Below are 17,107 nucleotides of genomic sequence, written 5' to 3' on the forward strand. Positions count from 1 at the left end.
TGGGACCACTGCTGTTTGTCATTTTTATAAATGACTTGGACGCAGGCATAGGTGGATGGGTTCGTACGTTTGCAGATGACACTAAAGTCGGTGGAGTGGTGGACAGTGTGGAAGAATGTTGCAGGTTGCAGGGTGACTTGGATAAACTGCAGAATTGGGCTGAAAGGTGGCAAATGGAGTTCAGTACGGATAAATGTGAGGTGATTCACTTTGGAAAGAATGATAGGAAGGCAGAATACTGGGTCAATGGAAAGATTCTTGTTAGTGTGGATGTGCAGAGGGATCTTGGTGTCCATGTACATAGATCCCTGAAAGTTGCCACCCAGGTTGATAGTGCTGTTAAGAAGGCTTTACGGTGTGTTAGGTTTTATTGGTAGAGGGATTGAGTTCCGGAGCCGTGATGTCATTCTGCAACTATACGGCAACTAGTGTGGCCCCACTTGGAATATTGCGTGCAGTTCTGGTCGCCACATTACAGGAAGGATGTGGAAGCACTGGAAAAGGTGCAGTGGAGATTTACCAGGATGTTGCCTGGTCTGCAGCGAAGACCTTATGAAGAAAAGCTGAGGGACTTGGGCCTGTTCTTGTTGGAGAGAAGGAGGCTAAGAGGTGATTTAATAGAGACATACAAGATGATCAGAGGATTAGATAGAGTGGACAGTGAGAGTCTTCTTCCGAGGATGATGACGTCAGCTTGTACGAGGGGGCATAGCTACAAATTGAGAGGTGATAGATTTAAGACAGATGTCAGAGGCAGGTTCTTTACTCAGAGAGTGGTAAGGGCGTGGAACGCCTTGCCTGCCAATATAGTTAACTCAGCCACATTAGGGACATTTAAACAGTCCTTGGATAAGCAGATGGATGATGATGGGATTGTGTGGGGGATGGGCTTAGATTAGTTCGCAGGTCGGTGCAACATTGAGGGCCGAAGGGCCTGTTCTGTGCTGTATTGTTCTATGTTCTGTGCAAACATATACAAACCAGGCAGCTGCCATTCAGTGCCAAGATCCTGATGATGCCATTTAAGGCTTGAGGGGGACGTCTCAAAATGTTTTCTTGGCATTGAGATTCTTACTTTTTGAGCCTCTTTGTATTTTCCCACCTTTCTCACCATTTCTTTCACGATACCAGGGCGAGGAAAATTTTGTCCTATGCCATTGAAATTGAGTAGATCACCTCACACACTCTGAACCCTCTGAGTTGGAAGTGCTTTTGTTGCTATAGTGGACAACATACAAAGACATGGGCTAAGATTTAACACTGAGACAATGGCCGTCCCAACAGCTGGAAAGATGGAGTAATCTGCTTCCTCTAGTGCTTGGAGCCGTAATCGCATTTGACAGGCTGAGGCAGTTAGTTGCCTGTGATCATGGCTTCTTCCCTGGTATGCCCCTGTCCAACAGCCGCTGGCTAATTTGTGCCACGGAAAGTGGTGATCACTTTCGGTGATGTATTTTGCTGCTGACTAGCAACAGAACAGGAAACCGAGAGTAAATCCTATTGAAGTCTGTCAGGCAGGTCAGCCAGAGGGGACGGCCAGTTCTTCAGTTGGTGGCTCTGTTCTGAAGGCATGGTGTGCCAGAACAGCATCCCTCAAACCAGTCCACTCTCACCACCACCACCACCATCCTGATTCCCACAATCATGCCACCAGGATACATGTTCTGGTCCTAACATGTGGCATGGACCCTGCCTTTCCCCTTAAACCATCTGTAAATGCCACTGGAGGCTGGAAGAAAATCCTTACCTTTACCATTACTTGACCATTTAAGAATCCAGTTGGCAGAAGGGCAGTGGGCTGCCCACCACCTTCTCCAACACATACGAAGTCCTCAGTGGAAAGGAGTGAGGGATAGGCATGGCCATCTTCCAACGTAATTTTACGCTACCCCTGCTAGATCTGCCATAAAATCCTTGCTAAAAACTGTGTCAGTATTATTTCAAGTATTTTCATCCTTTTTTGAGTTTGCGAAGTGAAGAAAATAGCTGAAAAAGAATTTGAGATAACAAGGTGTAGAGCTGGATGAACACAGCAGGCCAAGCAGCATCAGAGGAGCAGGAAGGCTGACATTTCGGGGAGGGAGAGATTGCCAAATCCAGCACATTTTGAGAGACTTTAACAGTGAGTCATGTTGCTCTTTCTGGAGTCAAAGTACAATGGGAAGATTTCAAGTAATGTTCTCCCTTCTTCAGTAATTATTTTACAATTTATGCATAAACATCATTGAACTATTTTTTCACATGAATGGTGACTCGGTTGATAATACAGCATATATTTGTGCCCTCATTTTGTTTTATCCTCTTTGAGGTCCAGGTATATGAAATTACATAATCTGGGTTGGAGACAAATTAAAACCAGTAGTATGAACAAAAAATACAGATCCACACTTCTACTCCAGTGAACAAATAAAGCCATGCTGAGCTGTCACAGCCAGTGAAGTCTCAGATGTGATCTGTGGTTGACTTGATCAGTCTATTTCAGAGGGTGGTGAATCTGTGGAACCCATTGCCACAAAAGGCTATGGAGGCCATGTCATTGAGTATCTTTAAGACCGAAATACATAGGCTGTTGATTCATAAGTGGATCAAGGGTTCTGAGGAGAATGCAGGACAATGGCTTGAAGTACGTAAAAGCCGCGATCGAACGGTGGAGCAGTGTTGATGGGCTGAATGACCTAATTCTGCCCTCATATCTTATGGTGTCATGGAAACATATTAGAGCACTGAACTGAGCTGGAAACGGAAACATTCAGTTACTGATCAATGTTGTCCACACCAAAATGCAAAGCAGAATATGAGCTAAGATGACCTGAATGGCCTTCCTCAAGTACACATGCAGTGGTCTGTGGATGTTGTGAAACCATATAAGTTTAATAAAAAGCTACAGACTTTACCAATGAAATGAAGTACAAGAATTAAACAGAAATAAATCCAGGAACATGGAGGCAATACCTATGAAACAACGTAAAGAAAACCAGAAAAAAGGATTGACCTCAGTCACATCTGTGAAGGTTCACCGGCTCACCTTCCTCTTTCTGCTACTCCTCCCCTCCCCCCGTAAAACGGAAAATGAATAGTACAGTATCCCTCATTGTGTGCACTGTCAATTCTCCCACTGTTATAGGGATCTAAGCTGTTGACATCATTGCTGGCAGCAAGTAAATCTCAAATGCTCTGCACAGGTCAGTTTTTCCACACTTCCCACCCAAGATGGAACCTGACAGGATTCTTGGAACTTGAAGTCTTTTGATGGGTGCACAAGCTACTTTGAATGCCTTATTAAAGGAAACCTTACTACAGTTTCCAGCCTGCTCGGTCATGTAAACTTTACTTGCTATCCTAATGTTACCTAGCAACCATAACAAGTGTGAAAATTTAACAGCCCAAGTAGCCAGAGGGCTTCATTTGATGCATTAATGTACATTTTTATAATTGCCATCTTAAAAGATACTTTTAATCTGAAAGCTGCTTTCTTTAAAATGTCATGTATTGAAAAAAATGTTAGTCCTTATTTCAGTTTGATATTGCTTCAGGTTTCTGCATTGATTTCAAGATAATGTGTACTATAGCAAAAGGCATTGTTACAAAAGCGAGTGTGTATGTCAATTTAAAACAAGCCCTGATATCAATTAAGACACCGTAATTCTGTCTTCATCTTTTATATTAAATCCTTCCTCTTTGCTTAGCCAACCACCTTTCTAATGGTGTTTAGTGCTAAGTATATTTTAACTGAAATGATCACCATTATTTATGAGATAGTAGGAACTACAGATGCTGGAGAATCTGAGATAACAAGGTGTAGAGCTGAATGAACACAGCAGGCCAAGCAGCATCAGAGGAGCAGGAAAGCTGACGTTTCGGGCCCAGACCTGAAACATCAGCTTTCCTGCTCCTCTGATGCTGCTTGGCCTGCTGTGTTCATCCAGCTCTACACCTTGTTACCATTATTAATGAACTAGCTTTACTCAAAATGGATATCATTCTTGCTGTTTAAAATGTATTTAAGATTTTTCTTTGTAAAACAAATAGTACTATCTTTGGTTTTAGTAGCAAGCATCACTAATTTTTCATTGGCATTCTTCTTGCAGGTTGCGCTTAGCTCATTGTGCTTGATGCTACCTCCTCCAAACTTGCTCTTCTAAAAGCATTTGATATGTATAGTAGAGTTGCCACCTTGTGAAAGACGTATGAGAGAACATCGAGCCGCAGTTGCATTTGACTGATTTGCAAATCCAATGTGTATTCAGTTCAGCACAATTGTGCCCAGCAGCATTAGTGGTCTCAGACAGCCAAATAAACTCATTCAGAATTGTTGGTGCTGTTATGGCTTCCAGTATTAAACTAGTTCATGTGTTGCCATGAAAGCAGACTGGTCAGCATCACCTTGCTTGTTGCAAACAGTCACAAGGGTGTGTTGTTTTTGTAAGTATGAGAATGTTGAGAACTGTTATAGACATTTGGAAATGAGGACATTTACTAGTCCAGTAAAAATAATTCTGTTATTGGCATTGGTAATAATGTTTAAGGGCCTAGCTCTAATTTTGCACTGCTGCTGTCACAGCTAACTGTGCTGACGATGAAACCTACAAAATTATTTATGCAATCTGGTACAATTTGACAATGTATTAAAATATTCTAGCAATGAAACCTCTGATCCCTGGTGAGATGGAACTTAGGAGCTACAGGAACCATGGGATTTTGTATTTGTCCTTGGCACGATATCCAATGCTGCTTTAGTATAAATGATGTATGTGTTGATGCCAGGTAGCAAAAATAATTGTAAATGAGGCGCAACGTAGCAAAATGATTTTTAAAAAAATCAAATAGGGATCAATTTCTAGCTGCTAAACCCTGTTGAAATTTGTGCTATGCTATCTAGTGCTTAAAAGAAAGTAGACTATCAAACCTGGTGTTTCAGGTAGAACAACGTTATACTTTAGTTTAGGGAGGAAAAGGTTAGGACCAGCTAATTCCAGTAAATTTTTCATTGTATGTTTTTAAATTGCATAATGTATCATTCTTTATTCATGAAGTGTTTTTATTTGTGAGAATAATTTATGCATTTTTTTTCGTTGGCACCTTCCTGTTCCATTCCTAATCACATACACTGGTGAAGTGGTATGTCGCAGAGCCCTCAGCCTGATGTTCTGAGAACATGGGTTCAAATCCCATCATAACAGATTGTGAAACCTGAATTTAGTGAAAATCTGGAATTAATAGTCAACCTAATGGTGACTGTGTACTGCTGATTATCGTAAAAATCCATTTGACTCATCAGCGTCCTTTTGAGGAATTTGCTGTCTTTACTTGGGGTTTTATCTGTGTGACATGTAACTCCCCTGACAGTTAGGATGGGCAATAAATGTTGGTCTAGCTAGTCATGCCTATATCCAATGAACAAATAAAGAATAACTGCAAATATGCAATTCTGCTACTATCGAAGACAATCGCTAATACTGACCTCTGGAACTCTGACAGCATGATGGTATCCACTTTTATGTTGCACTTTTTCAAAAAACAGAAGTTGGACTGCGTATGAAATACAGAGATGCCTTTCTCACTGGTATTTTTCTGTAGTAATGTTACCTTTTTTGCACGGCATTCCAAATGAAAAATTAGTGAACACATATCCTCTTCCGGGCAAAGCATCATGTGACTCCATATGTTTAACCACAGATTCATCCTGGATTTTGTGGACATTAGAATATTTGGCCTTTCAACATTTGAATTCAAGGGAAACGGACAAAATTTTAACTCACACGCTCCAGACAGCAAGAATAAAATTTATTCCAGAAACACACTGCTTGTTCCTATTCCATTCTAGCTGATCATCATTTTCTTCTGGTGGTGGATCTGATTCAGATGGGGTCTCATTAAAACATGCCGGTTCGGACCCGACAATTGCATGTGGAAGTAAGGGCACATTAGGTTCAGCAGAGCAGGGAATCTTTCCCAAAAAAACCTGTTGCAGGAAAAACAGCACCTTGCAAACAAATTAACCTCTGGGTTGCAAAGCTGTTGCTGTTTCAGCCTCTCTGCTGTCGGGGTCCTTCCCAACTTCAAGTTATGAGCAGGTGGCCTCTGGTTTGCCAGGAAGCAGCACCAGAAGGGTACCAGAGATAATGGGAACTGCAGATGCTGGAGATTCCAAGATAATAAAATGTGAGGCTGGATGAACACAGCAGGCCAAGCAGCATCTCAGGAGCACAAAAGCTGACGTTTCGGGCCTAGACCCCTTCATCAGAAGGGTACCAACTACCTGGTACAAATCATCTCAAAATCTCCTCCACCTTTCGTTCTCAGGCATCACCAATTATGTCTTCACACTTAGTCCTTTAAAATACACACATTCAATTATGTTGACAGGATACAGATCTGAAAGCAGCAGTTCTAATGGGGGTTGTTGAACCCAACTAAAGTATTCCAATTGTCAGCATAGCTCTGATTAGCAAACCTGGTGCTACTTAGAAATCATAGCTCTGAACTTCCGGGCCAATATGGCTTAGAATGACAGCAGGTGATGTATTTACCAATTGATCCATCAAAAACACTCTCCTCTCTGCTTTTAAACCAGTTCCCAAGTGCTATACAATTGTGTCCTTAATGAACATGGCCTCTGACTTTATTCAGTTTCCTCTGGGTGACCTATCAACGTTGGCACCTCACTGTTGAGGAAGAAGTTGTTTCTTTTGAGTCAGTCATGCAGTGAAATTAACAAGGCAGAAATCTGAGAGAGTATTAGAAAAAATTAAGTCAGAAACCTGACTCGTCAAGAGGCATGTGATATCTGATTTACAGCAGGATCCCTTAGTGCAAAATGTAGCATCAGTGAGACTACGTTGAGGCAGATGAAGCTATTTAAATTGGTAATTTACTGTAAGTAGTCACAAAAGCTTTTGCCTGAAGTGCGTACATGTTTCTTAAGGGTGTAACCAGACTTTAATTATCTAAATGTAAATACTTAACAAATTTTACTTAGAGTAATGAGCTAAAGTGCATCCTGTATAAATGAGATATTCTAATTAATCATACATGAATTGCTGGTTTAAAGGACTGCTGCATGTGTCTGAGAATGTTGGTAAAATGCCCAATAGCAAATTACAATTTGCATTCATAGATAAGCTCATTTAATACAGGTTTATACAATTTGACTAACCATTTTCAAAATAGTCTCCAGTATTTACGTGTATAAATATTCAGTACTTTGCCTTTTAGAAATTCTCTTACTTTTGTGTGATCCATACCCTTTTGAAAGAGCTGATTTATTACCCAAGTATCTGCTATCCAGTGCTATATACCAACCTCTTGATCTCCATAACTGTCCTGTTACATAAGGTGTTTCGAATGAATGCTGTAGGAATTAAAAATGGTGGATATGTAATTGAGCACTTTTTGTTGTCTTCAATAGTTAATTCAAAAGAAGATACCACTTTGATGTTAAAGGTACTAAACTGAACCACTGATTTCAGTCTTTTAATTTAAGTTATGGCAATGATCAGTCCATTCTTCATGAGTAGTGCAATAAGAGGAGATAAGTAATGTTGTTTTGGGGTCAACCTAGCCCCAGTGTGTTTCACACCTTGCCATGGTAGTTTGAAGCTAATTAAATATTCCAGGAACTATGGTAATCTATTATGAGTCAGGTTCATCTGCAATGCTCTAGGGTATTAATCAATAACTGACTAGTTGCCTGATTTATTGATGAGTAACTGAAGGATGGACACTTATTCAGGACAAGATTTTTTGCCTATGGCTCCAGAGAACACCAAAGGTATAATCTAACAGGTGGGGTGGTACTTACCAGACAGTAGTGGGAGGGCTATCAGTATGTTGTAGTAGTGGCTTAACTTTAACAGCAGCTGTGGACACACATGGGATCACCAAGTTCTATCTGTGGACAAGCAACTATGAATTTCACACTGGACATAAATGTATGCTGTTCATGCAGACACTTCAGTAGTTTGACTTGGAGAGTCTAATATATAGAACATAGAACAATACAGCACAGAACAGGCCCTTCAGCCCTCGCAGTTGCACCGACCTGTGAACAAATCTAAGCCCACCCCCCTACACTATCCCATCATCATCCATATGCACTCTGCCTTCTAATAACCCAGTATAAATTTCAGATACATAGCAGTTTAAAAATAAAGCTTTTGTAACTCTGGGCACGAAGTTCAATTTGGAAGGGCATGAAATGTAAAGTTAGTTAGACCAATCTGTGACTACCTATATTGTGCCCTTTAAGTTCAGTTTGAATCTGTACATCTCCTTTATGTGCTTGCAGGTTAAAATAATACCCAAGGACTTGGGTTATATTTTTTGACTGCTGCTTTTCTTATGAATATACAAATTAGAAACATAAGTAGACCGATCAGACTTTTCTCCAGTATTCAATAAGATCATAGCTATCTAATTGTTCCATATCCTTGCCTACCCAATAATGTTTTACCCCTTGCTTATCAAGAACCATATCTGTCTCTGCTTTAAAAATATTCTCAGACTTTGCTTCCACCACCCTTTTGAGGATGAAAGCTCCTAAAACTCATGACTTTCTTTGAGAACTAAATTCTTCCCATCTCTGTCTTAAATAGTTGACAGCTTCTTTTTGACCAGTAATTTCTGGTTCTGGGTTCACTTGCAAGAGGAGACATATTTTCCACCTCCATCCTGTTGAGAAGAAATCCTGCAGGATCTGGCAGGTTTCAATCAAGTTGCCTCTCACTCTTTTAAATGGATATAAGCATAGCCTGTACAACCTTTCCTCATAAGGCAACCTACCCATTCTACATGATAGTCCAGTAAATCTTCTCTGAACTTCTTCTGGTGAATTTATATCTTTCCTTAAATAGGGAGATTAATTCTGTACACAGTACTCCAAAATATGTTCTCACCAACGCCCTATATAACTGAAAGATCATGTCCCTATTTTTATATTCAGTACCCCTTTCAATATATACCATTCTATTAAGTTTTCTAATTACTTGCTGTACCTGCAACTTAACATTTCCTTGATTAATGCATTTGGATATCTAGATCTCTGCATTTCATATCTGTACAATCTCATTTAAATATTATGGATCTCTTCCATTCTTCTGACCGAGTTGGATAATTTCATATTTTTCTACATTTTTCTCCACTTTATAAATTTTTTCCCCTCTCATTTAACTCATTTATGTCTTTTTTTAGATTTGTATATCCTCCTCACAACTTACCTTTCCACTCATCCTTATGCCCACAACAAAATTAACAACTGTATCTTTTGATGTCTTATTTAATTCATTCAAGGCAGGTGGGCATTCCTGTCTTAGCCAGTATTTATGACCCATCCCTCGTTACTCTTTGGGAGGTGGGGGTGAGCTAACTACTTGAACCTCTGTAATCGATTTGGTGTAGGTGCATCTATAATGCTGTTACGAATTTTGATGCAGTGACACCGAGGAAGAGCAATACATTTCGAAGTGAGGATGGTGAGAAGTTTGGAGGGGAACTTGCAAGTGGTGGTGATCCCATTGTTTTCTGCCTATATCCTTTTGATGGTAGTGGTCATGAGTTTGAGAGGCCCTGTCTAAGGAACCTTGGTTAATTCTGCAATCTCTCTTCTAGTTAGTACAATCCTTTGCAAGTGTGCATTGGTAGAGGAGGTAAATGGCACCATGTCCATAAACAATCAAGTGTTGTGGATGGTGTCAAACTTATTGTGTATTTTTGGAGCTGCATTCTTTTAGACATTTGGGAATTATTCCATCACACACCTGATTCATGGCTTGTAGATGGTGGACAGACTCTGGGGTGTCAAGAAGTGAGTTATCTAATGTAGGATTACTCATCTCTGACTTGCTGTTGTGGCCACAGAATTTAAATAGTTAGGCAAGTTAAGTATCTAGTCAGTGGTATGCCCCAGGATGTCGATAGTGGAGCATTTAGCAATGATAATACCATTGAATGACAAGGAGCGTGGTTAGGTTCTTTCTTGCCAAAGATGAAGATCACCTGGCACTTGCAAGTCATACATATTACTTCCTGCTTGTTGGCCCAAGCCTGGATGTTGTCCAGTTCTTGCTGCATTTAGACGTGGACTGCCTCCTCTTATGAGGGAGGAAATGTCATTGATGAAGCAGCTGAAGAGAGAATGCTGCCTTGAAGAAATCATGTGGAATTGACCAAGAGCTGAGATTACTCATCTCCAACAACCTCTTCTTTTATACTATGGATGACTCCAACCAGCAGAGATTTCCCGCACCTCCCCCCACCCCCGACCCCGATTGCCATTTACTTTAGTTTAGCTAGAACTGTTTGATGCCACACTCAGTCAGATGTCACCTTGATGTTAAGGACAGTTGCTCTCACCTCATCTCTGGAATTCAGCTGCCCATGTACGAACCAAGGCCATGGCGAGGTCAGGAGTTGAGTGGTGGAACCCAAAGTGGGCATCAGTGAGCTGGTTATTACTAAGCAAATGCTGTTTGATAGCACTATTAACACCTTCCGTCACTTTACTGATGATCAAGCGTAGACCAATGGGGACTGATAGGGTGACAGTTGGCCGGTTTGGATTTGTCCTGTCTTTGGCATACGGCACATCCTGGGCAATTTTCCACATTGATGGGTAGATGCCAGTGTTGTAGGTGTACATAATTTACATAATGGCTCAACATGTTCTGCAGCATAAGTCTTCAGAACTGTTGCTGGAATATTGTCAGGCCCCACAGCCTTTGCGGTATCCAGTGCCTTTACCTGTCTGTCATGTGGAGTAAATTGAATTGGCTGAAGACTGGCATATGTGATGCTGGGGACCTTTGGCACTTCTGGCTGAAGATAGTTGCAAATGCCTGAACGTTGTCTTTGTCTACATAATTTATGTGCATTGTAAAATATTGGGAGCCGAGAACTGATTCCTGTAGCACACCACAAGATACATCTTGCCAACCAGAAAATGTCTCATATATCCCTACTCCTTGTTTCCTGTTAGCTAACCAATCTTTTATCCTTGCCAATGTGTTACCCCTTACATCTCCCTTGTGCTGGTGAAATTGCTGAACATTGTAAACAGTCATTTTATTGGCTGGTGGTTGGAGCAGTAAATTTACAGAATCGCCATCTGAAAGATGTGGGTCTCCTAAATCAGGTATGTTGAACTATAGCTTGAGTCATAAGATTGTAAGAGCTCACTGAGCCATGCACTCCCAGCTTACTGCAGGGTGCAATAGAATACCATCATCACCCTTTAGCCTAGTGGAAATTATTGCTGTTTGAGTGAATGCTCTTACTTTATTAGGATCATGACTGTGCTGAGTTTGAAATTTAGTACCCTAACAAACACTCCGGTATCCTTGGGCTACTTCAATGTCTGACTACAGCACACAGGATATATACTTGATCTCCTGACATATATATTTGTGAAAATATACAAAATTGACCATATCCTTTACAAGCATCCGCTATGATAGCCTTTAGAGCCTTGGTGTTATCACAAGATCACAGAAGGAATAAAGAAAAATTGTTGATTACAACTGGGATAATTTTTTTATTGGAATCCTTGCACTTGGCTTTTCAGATAAGATTTTTTACATGTACACAAGTTTTAACACCAGTCAAAAATTTCGGTGTCATTTGCATGGTATGACACAAATGCTAATGTTTATGTAAATTTTACAAATGGCGATTGCAAATGATTTTATTTGTATTTTGCACCATGGATATAACAGTTTATTCTGATAATTTGAAGTGACTGTTGAAACAAGCAAATGGCATGATTTTAATTTGAATTAAATAATTCAAGTAATTTCATCAGATGATCTAGATGAAAAAATTAGAATATGTTATGAGATTACATGTTGTGAAGCTGAATGAACACAGCAGGCCAAGCAGCAGCAGAGGACCATGAAAGCTGACATTTCTGGGTCGAGACCTGAAACGTCAGCTTTCCAGTTCCTCTGATGCTGCTTGGCCTGCTGTGTTCATCCAGTTTCCCACCGTGTTATCTCAGATTCTCCAGCGTCGGCAGTTCCTACTATCTCTAGAAAATGTTATGAATGGTTTTGAATTATACAGGAAGAATAGTGCTATTTTACCACAATAATTGCAGAAAGGTTATATCATAGAAAAAAATCATTTGCCTCGCCATGGCTGTGCTGGCTTTCTGAAGGAGCAATTCACCAAGAGTCACTTCTCCACCATCACCCTGTAGTCCTGCATAATCTTCTTTTTCGGATAATCTAATTCCCTCTTGAATGCCTCAGTTAAACCTGATTCCACCACACACTCGGGCAGTGCATTTCCGATCCTCTAACCACTCGCTGCATGAAAAGATTTTCCTCATTGTCATTGCTACTTTTGCCAGTTACTTAAAGTTGGTTCTGATCCTTCCACCAATGGGAACAATTTCTCCCTATCAAAACAGTTGGTACACCTCATGATTTTGAATATCTCTTCTCAGTCTCCTCTCAAATTCCTCTTCTCCAAGGCAAACATCCCAACTTTTCCAGTCTGCTTATCTAACTGAAATTCCTCACCCTTGGAACCATTCTTATGAATTTTATCTGCATTCCCTATAAGCCTTCCTACTCTGGGGTGGGCACAGTACTCCACTTAAAACCATCCAGTGTTTTATGTTTTTAACTTAACATCCTTGCTTTTATACTCAGTACTTCTATGAATGAAGCATGGGATGCTCTATGCTGGATGAACCTCACTCTGAACATGTCATGCCACCTTCTATAATTTATGCACATAGACTCCCACGTCCCTCTGCTCCGGCAAACCCTTTAGAATCGTACCTTTCACTTTATATTATTTCAATGTTCCCTCTAACCTATGCAAATTTTCAGCAGTTCCAAGGTTCTGTGCAGGGCAATTGGCATGCTGATACTATTCACAGCATTGTGTTCAGGTTCTGGAAGGTGCTGCTGTGCATTTCTGGGAAGTCTTCACAGAAGAAATAAAAGTAGCAGAACTCTGATTGTCTTTCTGTTCTTTTTGCTAAAACAAAACTCTTTGTACTTGTCTGCATTAAGTTGCATCAACCATTTGTCAATTTCAACAATGTCTTTTGACATTCTACGTTTCCTTTTTGTATTTATTCATGGGATGTGATCATTTCTGGCCAGGTCACCATTTATTGCCCTTCCCTATTTGTTGTTGAAATGATGGTTGTGTGCTGCCTTCTTGAAGTGCTGCAATCCTTAGAGTGACTACACCCACAGTACTATTCGGAAGGATGTTTCAGATTTTGACCCCACAACAATAAAGGAACGATGACATGGTTCCAAGTTGAGGTGGTGTGTATGCTTTGGAGGAGAACTTGCTGGTACGGGGGTTCCATTGCATTTGCTGCCCTTGATCTTCTAAGGGTGGGGACCTGCAGGCTTTGGCGAGTGCTGTGAGGAGCCTGCAGGATGCAGTGCATCTTATGAAGGTACACACCACTGCCATTGTACATTGGTGGTGAAAGGAATGAATGATAAGATGCTGGATAGGATGCAAATCAAGCAGATTGTTTTGTCTTACATGATATCGACATTCTTGTGTTGTTGGAGCTATATTCAACCAGGGAAGTGGGAAATATTCCATCACAATTCTAATTTGTACTCCGAAGATGATGAACAGGCAATGGGGACTTCAGAAATGAAATACTCATTGCAGAATTCTTAACCTCTGTCAAGTCCTTGTAACCACAATATTTATATGGCTGGTCTAGTTCAGTTTCTGCTCAATGATGATACTCATAACATAGATAATAGAGAATTGAACAATGATAATGTAATTGAATTAGATTCTCTCTTGTTAGAGTTGGTCATTGTCTGACACTGTGTGATGCCAATGTTACTTGCTACTTAAGAGATCAAGCTTCCTAATGGCAACATTTGCAAATTTTGAATTATTCCCTGTACACTAAAATCTAAAAACTTACCTGTATCAGGAAGAACAGAGATCTTCACATGAACATAACGCAAACATTCCCTTCTCCCATTAAGGGCGGGGAGGAGGTGAAGAGCCGTTGTCCTATTTATTTTAAATTTGTTTGTAACAAATGGAAATTGTGTGAAATAATACACTGCTTCAATTTCCCTGCTAGAATATATCAATGATTTAAATCATGCTGTTTCTGTTGTAGGCATGTAATGAGTTCACTACACATGTGATGAACCTTCTACGAGAACAGAGCCGGACACGTCCAATTTCACCAAAGGAGATTGAAAGGATGGTTAGCATCATCCATCGAAAGTTCAGTTCGATTCAAATGCAGCTAAAACAGAGCACGTGTGAAGCGGTCATGATCCTGCGGTCACGATTTCTTGATGCCAGGTACAGTTTTTACAGTCAAAGATCCAAATAGAGTACATTTTAATAAGGTTGAAAGTTCCTATTAATGTTTGGCCTTCTTTCCTACCTGGTGAAGCTCATCGAAGATGTGGGTTTTAGAGTTTGTATGATAAGGCCAGGAACAAAAGCTAAAACATTGAATGAATTCCATCATGTGTTAATCATGCTCAGTTCCTTCCTGAAGATGCATATTGTTATCTGTGGAGGAATCATTGGCCTGAAAAACTTCTCTCCTGACCATTGGAGGTAGTATGCTTTCAGCAGAGCGTGAGGGAAAATAAGGAATACAGTTTTCATCTGATCTTAAAATCAGTTTCTTTGTGTGATGCCAACGGTACAACAAAAAAACTTTCATAAGTAGAACTTTTCAAATTATGAGACTAATGGAAATGGAATCATGTTTTATAGTTACTTTTTCTGTAACATAGGATCTTGGCGTTCTAAAGCACCTGGTTAATAAAATTTAATTCATGGTGAAATTTTAATTTACTTTACAGAATTCTTAGTTTGCAACAGATAACAATTAGGTCTGAGAAATAGATGACAGGTCTGGCAGCATCTGTGAAGAGAGAGCAGAGTGAATGTTTTGGGTCCAGTGACCCTTCTTCAGAACTGATTGATTGTAGCTGGTATAAGGTTAGTATATATGCTAGAGAAGGGATGGGAGAGGGCAAAGGAATAAATGATAGGTGGAGACGGAGCCCAGACAGAGAGAGAAGAACAGTTGGGCTAATGAAAGGATAAAGGTCAGCCAGGGAGAATGAATAGCTGCTAATGGTACTGTTAGTGTTTGACAATGGCTTGTTTGTCATAGCAATCCATGTGATGATAGGGCCTGGTTTGTGGGGATTAGTGTAAGGAGATGGGAGAAGTGTTTGGACCCTAAAATTATTGAACGCTATATTGAGTCCAGCAGGATTCCCAAACCGAAAATGAAGTGTCGTTTTTCCTGCTTGCGCTGAGCTTTACTGCAGCAAACCAGAGACAGACGTTAGCCAGGGAACACACTGGTGTGTTGAAATGATATGCAACTGGAAGCTCAGGTTCACTTTTGCGGACAGAATGTAGGTGTTCTGCAAATCAGCTGCCCTGTATGTGCTTCATCTCCCTAGTGTAGAGGAGATCGCATTGTGAGCAACAAATACCTAACTAGATTGAGTGAAGTGCAGATAAATAGCTGCTTCACCTCGATGATATGTCTGACACCTTGGGTGATGAGGAGTGAGGGAGTAGGCAAGCAGGTGTTACACCTTCTGCGAAGGCATAGGAAGGTGCTATTAGGCTGTGGGGCAGTGCTGGAGGAGTGGATCAGGGTGTCCCAGAGGGAGCTGTTCCAGTGGAAGGCCAACAAGGGAAGGTAGGGGAAGGGAATATGTGTCTGGTGTTTACTTCCACTGGGATGTTTTGGAAATGGTGTCTAATGATCCTTTGGATATGAATGCTGATGAGGTGGTAAGTGAGGGTGAGAGAGACGGTATCCCGGTTTTAGGAGGGCAGAGAGGGAGTGAGGACAGGTGTGGGAGATGAGTAGGGGTGCCATGGTGGCACAGTGGTTAGCACTGCTGCCTCACAGTGCCAGGGACCCGGGTTCAGTCCTACCCTTGGGTGACTGTCTGTGTGGAGTTTGCACGTTCTCCCTGTGTCTGTATGGGTTTCTTCTGGGTGCTCTGGTTTCCTTCCACAGTCCAAAGATGTATAGGCTAGGTGGATTGGCCATGCTAAATTGCCTGTAGTGTTCAGGGATGTGTAGTTTAGGTGGGTTATTGGATGATGGGCTTGGGTGGGTGCTCGGTGTGGACTTGTTGGGCCGAAGGGCCTGTTTCCACACTTGGGATTCCATTATTCTGTCTTAAGTTAGGCACAGCTATGGGCCCTATCAACCATGGTCATTGGGAACCCTTGGTTGAGGAAGAAGATAGACATTTTGGAGGGTCGCATTTTGGAGGGTCGCTTGTTGAAGTTGTCATCATTGGAACAGATGTGATGGAGATGGAAGAACTGGGAGAATGAAAGAATCTTTACAGGAAGCAGGGTATGAGAGTGCATAGTTGAGGTAACTGTGGGAGTCTGTGAGTTTATAGTGGATTTTGGTGGCCAGTCTATGTCCAGTAGCGCAGCAGAGATGTCAAAGAAGGGAAGAGAGGAGTCAGATGGACCAGTTAAAGGTAAGAGCAAGGTGGAAATTGAAAATGAAATTGATTACTGTTTCCAATTCTGGACAAGATAGGGAAGCAGCACCAATATACTGGCGAAAGAGTTGTGGGTGAGGGCCAGAAACGCAGTGGAATAAAGAATGTTCCACGTACTCCACAAAGAGACGGATATAGTTGGGGCCCATGCAGGTACCCATGGCCGCCCCTTTGACTTGAAGTGGGAGGAGCTAAAAGAGAAGTTATTCAAAGTGAGAATGAGATCGGCCAGGCCGAGGAGGGTGGTGATGGATGGGGATGGTTCAGGCCTTTTCTCCAGGAAGAAGCAGAGAGCCCTGAGATCTTTAAGTACATTTAAGTCGTCATTGGACAAGCATATGGACGTACATGGAATAGTGTAGGTTAGATGGCCTCAGATTGGTATGACAGGTCGGCACAACATCGAGGGCCGAAGGGCCTGTACTGTGCTGTAATGTTCTATGTTCTATCATCCTGAAGGGAGACAAATTTTATAAAAAGCATTGCAAGCCCATGATGAAGAGGAAATGGTAGGAGCCTGCGAACTGGAAGTTCTGAAACTGATGTGAAGCATCAGGAGAATTGTGAAAGTCAGTGGGAAGGGACCCTCCTCC

General features: G+C 41.2%; 1 protein-coding gene across 8 annotated transcripts in view; it reads left to right on the top strand.

Moving 5' to 3' along the window:
- Positions 1 to 17,107, top strand: part of pbx3b (pre-B-cell leukemia homeobox 3b) — a 227,389-nt gene that overhangs the window by 169,389 nt on the left and 40,893 nt on the right. For all 8 annotated transcript variants that reach the window (XR_009442762.1, XM_048558818.2, XM_048558817.2 and 5 more), the window contains one exon: positions 14,117 to 14,307. Coding sequence is in view for 7 of the 8 variants with exons in the window: in XM_048558818.2 (XP_048414775.1) it covers positions 14,117 to 14,307 (191 nt within the window). In the remaining variant the exon portion in view is untranslated. The remainder of the gene's footprint in view (positions 1 to 14,116; positions 14,308 to 17,107) is intronic.

This window comes from Stegostoma tigrinum, chromosome 29 (genome assembly GCF_030684315.1).
Source record: "Stegostoma tigrinum isolate sSteTig4 chromosome 29, sSteTig4.hap1, whole genome shotgun sequence".
Classification (NCBI taxonomy): Eukaryota; Metazoa; Chordata; class Chondrichthyes; order Orectolobiformes; family Stegostomatidae; genus Stegostoma; species Stegostoma tigrinum.